This window comes from Aspergillus ochraceoroseus (assembly GCF_002846915.1).
Source record: "Aspergillus ochraceoroseus IBT 24754 chromosome Unknown P175scaffold_3, whole genome shotgun sequence".
NCBI lineage: Eukaryota > Fungi > Ascomycota > Eurotiomycetes > Eurotiales > Aspergillaceae > Aspergillus > Aspergillus ochraceoroseus.
The window spans coordinates 990,409-1,004,721 of NW_024468478.1; the positions used below are offsets into that span (position 1 = coordinate 990,409).

General features: G+C 48.2%; 5 protein-coding genes across 5 annotated transcripts; 2 read left to right on the top strand and 3 right to left on the bottom strand.

Annotated features, from left to right (window-relative positions):
• Positions 1–721: 721 nt before the first annotated feature.
• On the bottom strand, positions 722–2,274 carry P175DRAFT_0522849 (uncharacterized protein; the record flags this gene model as incomplete). The annotated part of the gene is made up of 1 exon (XM_040899286.1): positions 722–2,274. The coding sequence occupies one exon, from the start codon at positions 2,272–2,274 to the stop codon at positions 988–990; it is 1,287 nt and encodes a 428-aa protein (XP_040752989.1). The 3' UTR covers positions 722–987.
• An 836-nt stretch (positions 2,275–3,110) lies between these two features.
• On the bottom strand, positions 3,111–6,229 carry P175DRAFT_0434319 (cation-translocating P-type ATPase; the record flags this gene model as incomplete). The annotated part of the gene is made up of 4 exons (XM_040893652.1): positions 3,111–3,384; positions 3,450–3,826; positions 3,887–5,758; positions 5,819–6,229. 4 exons carry the CDS (start codon positions 6,227–6,229, stop codon positions 3,111–3,113), a joined length of 2,934 nt encoding a protein of 977 aa, XP_040752990.1.
• Positions 6,230–9,079: 2,850 nt separating this feature from the next.
• On the bottom strand, positions 9,080–10,612 carry P175DRAFT_0508551 (putative integral membrane protein PTH11-like; the record flags this gene model as incomplete). The annotated part of the gene is made up of 5 exons (XM_040898360.1): positions 9,080–9,238; positions 9,385–9,590; positions 9,650–9,714; positions 9,775–10,148; positions 10,436–10,612. The coding sequence occupies 5 exons, from the start codon at positions 10,610–10,612 to the stop codon at positions 9,080–9,082; spliced, it is 981 nt and encodes a 326-aa protein (XP_040752991.1).
• A 300-nt stretch (positions 10,613–10,912) lies between these two features.
• Positions 10,913–13,201, top strand: P175DRAFT_0192545 (putative carboxylesterase). The gene is made up of 5 exons (XM_040892545.1): positions 10,913–11,230; positions 11,291–11,529; positions 11,596–11,918; positions 11,983–12,291; positions 12,353–13,201. The coding sequence occupies exons 1-5, from the start codon at positions 11,079–11,081 to the stop codon at positions 13,100–13,102; spliced, it is 1,773 nt and encodes a 590-aa protein (XP_040752992.1). The 5' UTR covers positions 10,913–11,078; the 3' UTR covers positions 13,103–13,201.
• Positions 13,202–13,618: 417 nt separating this feature from the next.
• On the top strand, positions 13,619–14,231 carry P175DRAFT_0192791 (uncharacterized protein). The gene has a single exon (XM_040892546.1). It carries the CDS (start codon positions 13,832–13,834, stop codon positions 14,111–14,113), a length of 282 nt encoding a protein of 93 aa, XP_040752993.1. The 5' UTR covers positions 13,619–13,831; the 3' UTR covers positions 14,114–14,231.
• The last annotated feature ends 82 nt before the right edge of the window (positions 14,232–14,313 follow it).

The window sequence follows — 14,313 nt, forward strand, 5'->3', positions numbered from 1 at the left end:
TCGTCAATCAGCGTGCGAGCTGTGACAAATCCGACTCAAGACATTCTTGGCGCTGTAAAAGTTTTTATCAGATAAGATGGGTCTGTACCGGAGATTTAGAGAGGCGAAAGAAAGGAAGGAAGAAAGAAGCGGCGTATGGGTGAGATTGGGGTTCCCCCATACAGAGTACTGTTACGCACCTCCATTTGAAGCAGCAGTGAGACTTACTTTCTTTCGGAGACTCAGATCAGATAGTGAAAGTGAAAGCGGTCTCACCGAACGAAATTCGAACGTGCTCGAAAGAATCCTCAACTATTCGCTCCACTTAGTGTGCATTTTGGAAGCATTACTCAAATCTGATCTGATAATCGAGTCGACAGTCGACCCCTGAGTTTAAGTGGATCATACCAAATCCCCGGCCCAGGTGGTAGGCTGGTGATTCTTCGGAGTTATTGTGTTTTAGGGCTTATACTCGGTATGTTCTGTGGTCCCTCAATCCAACGCACTCACACTTACGCTGGACTGATTGATAAGATTAAGCTAGAACTCTACGGGGGTGATTTCAGAACTGGCACATCCAAGTGGTCTTTATGTTGGAGTGCTACACTCAGTGAATGCAACCAGCACCACCATAAAGCAGCATCACCATAAAGAAGAAGATAGCGACACGTGACTACTCTGTGTATTTAAGGCCACCATTTCCTTCTAGATCTCCATGCTTCCTCCAAGCATCTCCTTCTCTCTATTTCCTAGTTAGACCAATTGAATCCATTTCGGTCAACCTTCTACCGTCATAGTTTGACGACCTCTCATCATCTTTATATCCTCCCAGTCGCTTCCCAGTCTTCTTCATCCACTGCATGTTCGAACAGGGTCTGAATCCTAACGGGCTTCCCGCGCTGCTTCATTACCATTTACCCTCGTATTTCAACCGGAAACCTGCGCAACTAGACTATGAAATCAAACATGAATTCCCCCCATTGCATCCTCTTTTACCCGGGCAATAGATCACTGTTTCTCTGAACATACTGAATGGGTTGCCCACACGGTCACCCACGCGTACTGCGTGATCCATTGGGTTTCCTCCCCCTCTGGAAGACTCGCTAACGTTGTCGGACAAGCATACTCGGTTTCCCATGCTGTGGTAGTCTCCGGGGGCATCTGCTCGCTGCTCTCCGTTTTGGTGCAGGGGGGTTCGTTGCAAGTGGTTCCCTGCGTGACTGTCGCATAAGTGGTGATTGGGACAATCTCGGTTTTGGTACAGCTTATCCCCGGGCACATAGCCCCCGTACGGGTCACCGTTTCGTACTCGGTGGTAATTATAGTTGTATCTGCCTCTGGAGTGAGTGAAGTTGCGGCTTCGGGACTTGTGGTTATTTCCGTAGGGCCAGAGGCTCCTGGTTCCGTTGGGACGGAAGTAGTGGTCGTAGTAGTATGATTTGTTGTTTTTGGCGTCCAGGTTGTTCTTCGTGAAGTAGTGGTGGTGGTGGTGGTGGTATAATGTGTGGTGTTTGGTATGCTGGTTGTGGGTGGAATAGTAGTGGTGGTATAGTTCGTTTTTGGCGTCCAGGTTGTCTTTGGAGTGGTAGTAGTATGATTTGTCGTCTTTGGTATAGTAGTCGTAGTAGAGTTGGTGGTCTTTGGAGTCGTGGTATAATTTGTGGTTTTTGGAACGCCGGTCGTGTGTGGAATAGTGGTGATGGTATAGTTTGTTGTCTTTGGCGTCCAGGTTGTTCTTGGTGTAGTAGTCGTGCTATTATAATTCGTCGTCTTTGGAGTGGTGGTATGGTTCGTTGTCCATAACGTTGTGCTCGTTGTGCTCGTAGTGTTATAGTGGGTTGTCCATGGAGTCGTAGTACTGGTAGTGTTATACTTCGTCGTCTTTGGAGGAGCAGTGGTATGGTTTGTTGTCCATAAAGTTGTACTGGTAGTGTTATAATGAGTTGTCTTTGGAGGAGTAGTAGTATGGTTTGTTGTGCATGGAGCCGTAGCACTAGTAGTATTATAATGCGTTGTCTTTGCTATGCTGGTTGTATTCAGCGTAGCAGTAATAGGAATAGTGCTGGTGGTTGTAAAATTTGTTGTTTTTGTTGTTTCTGTGCTTGTATGGCCCTTTGTACCCAGAATGGGTGTACCTGCAGTACTCGTAGTACTGGTTGTGCAATTAATGGAAATAGCAGCCCTATCAGCTCTCGGTTTAAGTGTATGAATTCCTTGCGGCAGGCTAGCATTAATAAGGACAATTAAGTAGAGGACAAAAAATAAAGTCCTAGGCAGAGCGTAAATAGATGCCATTGTAAGTTGCTGGACGGCCCGGAATTTCTTCTGGTAGAGAGAGCCCTTGAGCATTCGACACTTCAAAACCAACCGGCAGGATGGTCTACATATTTATGTTCATCCTTGCATGACTTGGTTTTCATAAAAGGCTGAGAAACCTCTCTAGCAGTCACCAATATAAATGCAGATGGCTCTGGATTGCCAGTATACCAGTCGTGGAGTCATTGATGTCAGCCACCAATCGAGGGATATAACCTGTATATGTCACGCTGCGTTCCCTGTGCTCTATTTTCTGATGTTGCATCTCCTGGAAATACGACCAACGGCAGCCACAAAATACTTCATATCTGGTACTGTGGCTTGGGAAAAGATCCCTTTTAGGGCTGTTGGTCACGTGGTATTCCTCATTCGTCGAGATTCAACTGAGAATACTGGCAATGTTGGATTTTGCGCACTGATTCCCAGATCATATCGTTCCGGTGTTGCTGGGCTTTGAAAAAAAATAAAGTAGCAGGGCCCATTGCCCAGGTCTAGCCCCCAGTCGTAGCATTCCTGTGCTACATATCCCATCCGGGTTGATTCTAGGCGGTGACTATCGTGTGGTATGTAGTAGATAATATGGGGAATTGGGATGTGTAGGTCACTCATATACTTTATGGTTCTAGCTCACAGTCTATCAATCTTTAATATGGAATCAAAATCCGTAAGGAGTGATTAAGAGTGAGAGAACCCAGCAGATACATCTGAAAAGCAGGAGTGGCATTCACTATATCCTGAACAATGAAGAATCAGGGCGTTCTATTATTCCCTGTTGAATGCACTCCATTTTGTTGCCAATTGGAAGACTCAATATATCAGGCTAATCTAGTATATTGCCAACGTCTTGAAGTGCTGAGAATAAGTTGGTTGGGTATCAAGCGAACTAATGTGCCAATAACCAAGGAAAACGCTCCCAAGGCAATAGATACGAGCCATTGAAGGCTACTTAGGCGGACCACAGAGAGGGCATCTCCCCCAAAGCATATTATTAGGATCTGCCCGATGATTATCACAGAGTCAATCACCAGGAAATATCGATTCCGGAGAATGCCCTGGAAAATATCGAGTTTGGTACCAAGGCAACGACAGCTGAGGGTTGGTTCCGGTTAATAGGATTTACGCAGGAGAAACAGGTGGATGAGTGAGCAACCTACTTGAACAGATTGAAAAATTGCATCCAGACAAATATATTGAAAACCAATGTTTTGAAGCTTTCTTCTGGTCCAATGCGGTATAAAAACCTATCACCCGCGAAATTGAAGAGAAGAACCACGATTATCTGGTACAGTGATTGTCCAATAATCATTTTCCACATTTCCACACTGATTAAAGGTGCAGAGCGTGGTTCTGGCTTCGCGTCAAGTAGGGATGCAGACGGAGGGTCCGTGGCTAAGGCCAGAGCAGCAAATGTGTCCATGATCAAATTCACCCACAGTAGTTGCACAGGGGTCAAGATAGATTCCTCTGTCTTACTTATGATCGCAGACACGACTGTAAGGACAACCGCGGTGATACTAACAGTCACTTGAAACTAGGAGAATGGTCAGCATGAAGACAGAAAAAGCCGGTGGAGGGTGGAAGAGAGAGGTACCTGCAGGAATTTCTTCACGGAGTCATTGATGGACCTCCCCCATTGGATGGCCTTGACAATGGCAGTAAAGTCATCGTCTATCAAAACGATGGATGACGCCTGTCTCGCAATTTGCGTGCCAGCTATTCCCATGGCGAAGCCCACATCGGCAGACTGGAGAGCTGGTCCGTCGTTGGTTCCGTCGCCAGTAACAGCAACAATCTCACCTAGCTCTCTGAGGTATTTCACTAGCATTAGTTTATCCGCTGGGTTGGACCTAGCAAGAACATGAAGTCGTGGAATGACTGTATAGATCTGCGCTCTTGATAAAGATCGAAACACGGATCCCTCTAGAACCAGACTATTTGACTGCAGGATGCCGCATTGCTGGGCCACGGCCGTGGCAGTCCCCACACTGTCGCCTGTGACCATTCGCACTGTTACTCCGGCATGTTGACATCTTATAATCGCCTCGGGTACCCCTGGACGCACGGGGTCTTGGAGGCCAAGTACTCCGATGAATGTCATGTCCTCCACCAAATGGTCAAACGGGGCCTCACAAGAAGGGCTCTCGTTTGATAATGCGTCTTGGGGAGGCCAAGTGTGAAAGTCTCGATATGCCAACGCGATCATTCGTAAGGATTGACTGGCGTATTTGTCCATAATACCATTCCAGTAGGCCATCATATTGGAATCCATCACGGGGGTGTTAAAGGTTGCTTGATACACGTCTTCCAGCGTTTGAATACTTCTGGCTAACAACACCTCAGGGGCACCTTTCACGTACATTCGATACGTGCCTCCAAGGTCTACTACCGTTGCCATATACTTTTTGGAAGAGTCAAATGGCGCGGCTCGGATCACTGGGACGCGTCTTCGCTCTGAGGTGATGGATCCAACCCCGAGCCTTCTGAGTGCAAATATAAGTAGAGCGCTTTCAGTCCTAGAGCCAACAAACGCTCTGTCTGTGCCTCTCTCTTCTTCAAAGGCTGTTGAATTGATGACGATCGATTGAGATACCAGGTCTTGAATCTCTTCACATATGCCAGAGAATATTCTATTGCTGAACGAAGCGTTAGGGACGTCCGGACTTGAATGGACATCTGTTGGGAGTCCCTTGAACTCGCAGTTTGCCCCAATCACGCCCGCAGTCACAGTCATTTCATTCTGGGTAAGAGTCCCGGTCTTATCCGAGCACAAGCTAGTCGCATTGCCCATTGTTTCACAAGAACTAAAAACTCTTACTAGATTGTTGTCTTTCAGCATCCTGGTGACTGCAAAGGCCAGGGCCAGAGTCACGGCGAGCGGCAACCCCTCGGGCACAGCAACCACGATAACAGCGATGGATACCAGGGTGATCCGTAGTAACTGTTGGAGATGTTGGCCTTGGTGCATGGGAGTCTCTAGTTCGCGGCCCAATCCAACCCAATACTTGGTAATAAGGATGACGAAAAGGAAGATCGCAATAGTCACGCCAGCAGTCGCAAGCTGATTTGCAACGATGGTTAATCTAACTTGCAATGGAGTCGGCTTGATCTCTTCTTCCATCAGCGACATTACAAGCTTACCGTAAGTGCTGCGCACACCAACACTTGTGACCAGGTAAGTGCCGACTCCCTCGAGGACCGTTGTGCCCGCGAACAGAAAGGGGTCACTATACGCGTTTGACTCCGCAAAGGGTACCATCTTATCGCCTTGAGTTTTCCGTTTCTGGTCCGATTCTCCGGAAATAGAGGACTCGTCACATCGAAGGTTGTTCCCTGTTATCACAACTCCATCGGCAGGAAGCACATCTCCGGGCTGGATGTATAGGACGTCGCCCACAACAACATCGACCTTCGAGATCTGGCACAGCCGACCAGATCGTACGGCAGTCACCAAATGATCGGAATTCTGGTAGATGGCATTAGCTATTACACAAGGTAAACTTTCGGGCTTGTAGAGATCGAAAACCTTTCTATTCAGCTCTGCAAACTGCCTTTCCTTGCGCAGGTCACTTAAAGCTGCAACCACGACCACGATAGCAACTGCAATTAAAATAGTTACTCCTTCCACCCACTCAACCCGCGGTTCGTCGGGGTTGTGTGAAGGGCCAAAAGCCTGATACAAGCCCAGAGCGAGTGAGATAGCCGCGACCACTGAGAGCAAAATTAACACATGATCATCGAACCCTTTGTATACCAGTTCAAGAAAGCTCTTGCTCTGTTTCTGCGGGAGAATATTAACGCCAAAACCCTTCCTTCGATCCGTAAGAGTCGGTTCAATCTGGTGGGAATCTTCACGCGCTCTATGTTCAGCATTCAACCCGTGGTCCCGGTGGGTGAACAGTGATGCTACAATGCCGCTTATGCCTCCAAGAGCCATGAACAGATCCACGTTACTGGTAGCTATCATTTCATCCAGGAGATCGGGGGATACGGGGAACGTGGCATGGGAGGAAGTGTCCAATTCCTCATGTGGATGAAGCTGTAGCTCGCTTCCTCTATCAGAATCATGAGCATACGACGCCGCAGTCTCCACGAATGAAGTATGCGAGCCACCTACGGAGAGTGAGCCCGCAGAGACAGATGTGTCATCGCCAGACAAAGATACCGACGGAGAACTTGGCGTGGGAAATGTCCCATAATGATGTAGAGATTCCCGCTCTCCTGGCGCGTCCAGCAGTGCTTGAGACTTTTTGCAGGCCACCGGGTGAAAATTCTCAACATCATCTTGACGTCCGGAGCCCTGGCAGTAGGAAATTAGCAGGGGTCATAATGCTGGACACGCGGAAACTTGCACTTGAGGCACTGCCTATTAAGTTTAGCATGGTGGGAGCAGCCTGTCGTAGTCAACTTCTTCGTGTACTCTCGGTTCAAGGACAGCTAGGGTATACACCCAGGATCAAGGGCACATTCGTCAGGCTATAATTAAACATCTATTTCACCCGGTAGCACAATTTTCGTGTCAGCGTATTTATAGCCAACGTTTCCTCCTTTCCCACTTGTTGGCAAAGAGGCTGTGCACGCGGGATTGGATATAAACGTGACAGGTATACATGTATAGTTTTGAAAGCAGGACCGAATAACTGTCTAGGTTTATTCGTGACAAACAACTTTATTTCAACATCACCTAGCAATATCTTCACTTGACATACCATTTCTATGGACGGACGCCATCTCATAACATAAAAAGGAAGGTTAATGACCGTCATCTCGATACTAGATCTGGGTGCGAGCCGCAAGAAATCTCTTGCGGTTTGAAGTCTTAGCTCAGTTCACGAATCACAAGACCGGTAAATTTATACTCGTCATATGTTCTTTCATTTGCTTTCTCGACAGCCCCAGTGGCCATGACGCTCTCGGATCTGCGAGCCGTTCAACTATTAGCAGAGTTCCGGTTGTTGTTTCTTGTTTGGGGTAAAGGTAAGAGGGATTACATGCAAGCTGTGCACTTGTGGATCAAATCCAACATCGCTCATGTCTACTGCTCAACTTGCTTTGGTATATATGATCTAGTACAAGAGGCACGCATGCGCTTGCAATCTATTCACCGCTGTTGTATTTGTGATACTTGCCAATATCAATATATGGCCAGCAGCCGGAGATATTCTCAGTGTAGCTTAGGTATATATATGCCTTAACTACTACATAGAATAGATCAGCTCATATTGTATCGTAAAAAATTTAAGATAAAAATACAAACTCACCTTGGTTTCTTTTGCTCAATTTTTATGAGCCCTATCATCTATTCAGGCATGATATGATATACATAATATAATATGCTTAATGCAAGCTAATATGCATGGTGGTTCATATCCAACGTTGGTACAAGCATGGAAATAAACAAACCAAGTACAAGTACAAGTACAATCCCTCCGATTTCAGGAATAACCGTTATTTCTTCAAATTTTCCTTTCCGTCTTGATTGCTGTCTAAATCTTCTTTGGATGTAGGAACTCACTCCGGATCTATGAGCATTCAGCCATCAGGTAGGGTTATAACAACCTCGCAGCTACCTAGGTATATACCGTCATTTACCGGCATGGTTTAATAAACAAATTTAAGCATAAATAAATATATTATTATACGAGGTTCTTCCTCTTGCTATTCAATATCTTTGGGATGTACTGTAGATTTGATTCTTGATTCTTATTATTCCCACTATGACTAGAGGGCAGTAATCGGTCATCGGGTTCAATCAAAGTCAATGGGCTGCATTTTACAAGTCTCCAATTCAGCTTCGGCTCCGCGGAAAATAATATATTGTGGGAGCCTTCCAAGAACACACTCTGATGATTGTCACAGAAATAGACCAGTTCGTGCCGAGTATACCGGAGTACGGAGTACTCCGTAAGCCACCAGCAGGTAGGTAGGTTAAAGATATGGGCAGAGGATCATGCTACGGAGTAACTAGTTAACTAGTTATCTAGAGAGAGCTTATTAAAATTAATTTGTCAACTGGGTCCATTTGTTAGAGCACGGTCCGGAAGGTGGAGCGCACGTCTATGGATAGCTAGGTTGAATATTTCCGAAACAACTTACCAGGACTTCGGCAGCCGTTCATCTCTTCCTGAACACATATCATGGGGCTTCGGTACAAGAAGCGAGAGCCAGATAAGATCTCAGACTTCTTTAGACTCCTGTTACTCTCGTTCGGGAGCATACCTAGGTACGCAGTGAACAACCATCATCACCGGGCATTTTTTGGCCATCATACGTTAGCGGAGCATCCCCCCCGTTCCTTCCCGGGCCAGCCGGAAACTAATTTAGTCGAAAATCTGTTCATCATATTTGAAGCCCCTGGTTCGCTGAAGAGTGTCTAGACTACTACGCAGGACATTGCAGTCGAAAAACTACCTAAGTAGGCAGGTACACATCGGAACTTGACCGAATCAAAATGCCGGCAAACAATAAGAACCTCCGTCTCAAAGGTCCAGACATATCGCAGTATCTTTTTGGCATCCAAGCGGCCCCTCTTCTGCTAAGTGGGGTTTACTCTCTGCTCTGGCCATCCGCTGTGGCCAGCCTCCCGAACTCTCCAGTCAAAGGTGTTAGCATGGGGACAATACAGGCAATGAGGTATTTCTTTGGGGCCTAGTGAACAAGTGGTGGGTTGATACTCACCTACATAGCCTTACCTCTCTGTCTCTAGGCGCATTCTATGCCGTCGCCTCCTTCCAGAACAATATCCCGATGATGGTAACCACGGTTCCCGGGCGACTTCTAGCCGCTTTCATTTTCCATCGGAATGGGGGGCCATGGCGAAGTGTCGCACCTTTTGAAGGGCTGATGGGTCTGATAACCGCAGCGGCGGTTTACTGGGGGTGGTATTCGGACCAAGAACCCAAGAGAGCGTAAACATATGGTCCTTGTTTCGGCACTGAGAGGAAATCTATGATCGAGAGAGAACTATTTTTGTGCGGTGTGATCTACTTCGTAGTATACTTGCTGCTCAACATGTCTTTCCACCAAGATGCCATCAGCCTCTACGGGCTCCAGGCGAATCATCTCTCCGTCAGCGCCATTTGCGTAGGTAACTAGCCGCGCATTCCCTTTACTTCGGCTAGAGTTATCAAGCCTGTACCAGCTGTCATGGACACCGGCCCCTGACTGATCAGCCGACGGAAGCCCGGCCGCCCTTCTAAAAGCAGTCACGAGGGGCTTGTAGATTATGGGTAGATTGGCGCACAAAATACCTCCAAGAGGTTCCCATACCGATAGGATTCCCAGAGGAACTCCAGCCCCTAGAGGATTGCAGTTGTGAGTTGACTTTTGTTCCAGTCAGCGCGAGGGTTTCACTTACAGGTAAAATCCGAAGATCCTTGGGAGACGACGACAGATAGCCGCACGGCACTAACAGCACAAGTTCTGTATATCCTCAACGTTCAGTAGCTATTCAATCTGGCGGAATGGATGATAAGTCCTTACGCTAACCCCACGGAAAAGAGGAAACTAAGGCCAATTTTCTTGGGTCTCGAAATCTGCAATCGCAGAATAATGGGTAGAGGGAGCACGAAGATCCATATGTCGGTAGCTAAATTGGTGATGTTGGTGAAGTAACTGAATGCAACGAGATCGAAGCATTTCCCCGGAATCTCGCTGTTCCAGAATTTCTGTATAGGTCGACACTGGAATCCAAGCACGAACTCCATCGTCGCGAGCCATAGAAACACAAATCCCGCGGTGAGCGTCACAATGAACCGGAATTTCTGAGTCGGAAAGAGGCGATAGTACAAGGCCAAAACTGACAGCTTTGTGCTCGCAATCGCAAAGTCATAGAAATGGCTAAAGACATAGTCGCCCTTTGCAAGTTAGAGCGGATTCATGACGGTCAACACGGGCTCGTACCAACATGAAGGTTTCCACTTCCTGACCGGATAAAGCTTCAATGTGCCTACCCATGCCATAAGGAGGTCCTGATACAGGGGTTAGTTGCGTGGTAATAAGTCTCATTGAGACATTGCTTTGCATCAGGGCCATACCGTACACCAACCCACTGACACACAGCCCGACACTGACAATCTAGCCATACAAAATCAGCATTGCTCCCATGTCAAAAGAAGATGGATTGGAAATCTCAGTCCCATACAGTAGCCCAAATCATGAGAATGTCGTCGAACGCCAATCCACCTCGCCATGGCTGCTGCTGGGCCCAGAGTCGCAGGGCCGTCGAAAGGATCTCGAGAGGGATCGGGATTGAATAACAGACGATCAAATCCGTCACCTTTGACTGAGCCAGATATTCGGGGCTGTCAGAGGACGTCATGTCTGTCCGTGCAGTCCATCCGAAGTCTTCTTCGGGCCAAACTTCAGGAACCCAAGCCTACTGCACATCGTAGATGTCTTAAATCAACTTGTAAGCTTCTGCTAGTCTTGTTAATACCGGGGGAAAAAATTTAAATTAAGGAGATAAGAGCCCTTGTCATATTTGTTTTAGCTCTTACTGTTTGGTCCGAAACTCCCGCACTAGCTCAAGCGAAAGTTGTATCCAGCCACGGAGATCAAGGCTAACTATGCACGACCAAGAGTCTCCGAAATTACTTCCTGGCTTTCCATCCCCTATGTCTGGATACACCCGGGATCTGCGGAATACTTAAGGTAATCCTGCAACGCCAATTCCCCCGCCGCCCCCCCCCCCGGCCAGGTCCCTCTGCTGTTGGTCAAGCAATGAAATCCTGCCCTCCTACACCTACATCTTCCTCTGCCAAACGTGTCAATTGATCGGTTAAACAATGCGATTTGGCCCCATTTCCCTTTTCGCAGCTGGCTTTTCGGGGCTGGTGGCTGCTCGCCCTGTCGGCCCTGAAGAACCGCTGGTCGATCTAGGATATGCAACCTATCAGGGATACTACAATGACGCACATCGTCTGAATATCTGGAAAGGGCAAGGACCTCGGACTTTCTCGATCATCTCTAAACATGGTTAACAAAGTCTTCCATACAGGATTCGATACGCTGCGCCGCCCGTGGGTAAACTGCGCTGGCAAGCCCCCGCGGCACCCCCACAGGATAATGAGAATGTCACTATGGCTGTTGATCAGCCTCCGGTATGTCCACAATCTGGTGCGGCTGGAACCCCCGCTGTCTACGGCTTCAATTCCGGCCTGGGGGACGAGGACTGTCTGTTTCTCAATGTCTACGCTGCCCCTGGAGCATCGGGTCTTCCTGTCCTTTTGTGGATACGTCAGTCTGTCCTTCATATAGGCTTGCCGCCTAGGCTACTCAAGTGGTTTTGCTGATCTGTTATAGATGGCGGGGGCTATGCGCTGTTCGGCGCTGTGTATGACCCGAGTTCTATGATGAATACGAACGACAACAAGTTCATCACCGTGGAGATTCAGTATCGCCTCGGCGCTTTCGGATTCCTCTCCTCAGATGAGGTCAAGGCACACGGTCAAGCCAATGCCGGCCTCCTTGACCAGCGCTTCGCAATGGAATGGATCCGGAAGCATATTGCGAAGTTTGGCGGCGATCCCAGCCGAGTCACCATTGGTGGGGAGTCTTCCGGTGCTGGAGCAGTCATGTTGCACTCCCTCGCGTATGGTGGCCGAGAATCACGTCTCTTCGACAATGTGAGTTCCTAATTCAACATGTCGCTGTAATCTCTCAGTCCGGCTGACTCCCGGGGAAAACTAGATCATCGCGGCAAGCCCGTATTCCCCTCCCATTTACGAATACAATGACGAGGAGCCGTCTAACCACTACAACTCCTTTGCCGAGCTTGCGGGTTGTGGATGCGCCAAATCAGCCGGCTACTCCAGCACATTCGACTGCCTTGTGGAGGCTCCAACTGCGGCTCTGCAAAATGCCAGTGCCCTGGTCTCAACCTCCGGCCTCTTCGGCACCTTTGCGTTTCTCCCCGTCATTGACGGCGACTATATCCGAGCTCGCCCATCGCAACAGCTGTTGGAGGGCAGGGTGAGCGGCCAGCGCATTTTAGTTGGAGTAAGTTGGTTCTTCTTCATCTTCAGATCATGTCCAACGTCCTGACATAGAATGATTTTAGAATAACGCCAACGACGGTGTTCCCCTCAGCAACCCTAATGTCGTCAGCCGCGAGGCATTTGCCAACTACATCTCCAGCACGTTCCCACGGCTCACTGAGGAAGATAAGTTCCTGCTCAACGAGATTTATCTGACGCGGGATTCCCAGCCCAGCGATGACGGCCCGCGGTTCGACACCCTCGGTGACTGTGGCCCGACCGCTCTAAACCAGTCAGAAATGGCCACAGGTCTCCAGCAAACAGTGTTCAACATCTTCGCCGAGTCGACCTTCGACTGCTCTGCTCAATGGCTTGCCGAGGCTTTCAGCGAGGGACCCCATAGCGCCTGGAAATACCAGTACTCCGTCACACCCGCTTACCACGGTGCTGACCTGGCCGCCTACTTCTCCGATGCCGTCACCGATTTCAACCACGCCTTCCAGAAGATCTGGGGCAATTTTATTATCCATAACACGCCTGTCATTTCCCTCGCAGACGCCACGGCGGACAAGCCCAATGCCACAGCACCAATCGGACCTCACCAGAATCTGCTCTGGCCTGAATTCACGCCTTTCTCGCCCTGGCAGATGGACCTCAATACGACTGGAGGCTACATCAAACAAACTGTCGTCACGCCTAATCTCACCTACTATCTCCGGGAAGGCGATGGCATTGTCAACACGTTCCGTCTTGCCGACGCGTATGCCTGGGAAGGAGGTCGAGGTGACCGCTGTTCCTTCTGGCGCGCGGTCTCAGCCCGGGTGCCTCTGTAAATCTACGTGTGGGATAACTGCCAACATCTGCGAATTTTTGTTTGGGTGGTTGTTTTCGTTTATTCGATTGGCCTGCCATCTGTATATATTGTATTGTGTACTACTTAGGAGCAGTAGAGTATCTGGGCCCGAAGAGCTTGTACATATTTGAGTCCAGGCCCAAAGATATAACACCGAGATAATGAAATATCGAGCCTCTAAATATGATATTCCTGACTTATACCCTTCCAACTCGAAGAGATAGTAGTGGGCAAGTTTAAGCAATGGCTAGTAGTCAATCGTCGATGCCTTCAATGAGTCCTTTGGCGCCTGCAAGTTATTCTCTCGGTCGGGGTTTTATTTCACCGGCGGTCAGATTCTGACCAATGATATTGGTTCAAAGTTTTGCCATCCACGCTAACCCAATTCGGTATATCAAGAGCGAAAACTGCAGGCGGTGGAAGACGGCAGAGCGGGTGCTGATAAGAAACCTTCCTTCACTTCTCAAGCCAGAACTTCTTCAACCACTTTGAGGATTCGCTGTAATGGTCGACCAGGGTGTGCCAAACTGTATGATGAGATATAACAACAGAAGAAGGGTTGACTATAATATCTCATCATACAGTTTGGCACACCCTGGTCGACCATTACAGGCTTTACTCTGTGTGGACTGTGGGCATTTGACCCGGTAGGTGCTATAGCATCGTCTCCCTTATTATCAACCAAGATGGTCTCCAGATTATCTTAACGATGCTGGGATTTCTTCAGAGGAATGATAAACAACTAGGTTATGATCCGAGTATCATGTCTACATCAGATGGGAAAAGATTTATTGATATTATACGAGATCCACGATCCGAACGTCTTATCCTTGACAGTCTTACAAAGCGGGCACCATATGTCGTGGGTAGAGCTACGATTTGCTGGAAAGCTCACCGTGAAGGGGACCAGACAAATATGCCGTGGTTATTAAAGACTCGTGGCAGTATCCGGGGCGAGAAGCAGAAGGCACACTTTTACCCGAAGCAATAAAGAAAGGCGTGGTTAATATCTATCTACAAAGCAAATCGCGCGTCTCTATGCTTTCTGCGCTTGAGACCTGTATAGAAGGTGCGTGCCCTCACCAGATCCTGGTGTTAACCTACTAATATATAAAAAAGTGTTACAAAACATTGGATATGGAGCTGGGGCTTTTACAGGGGGATATATCCACCGGAAACCTCATTCCCAAT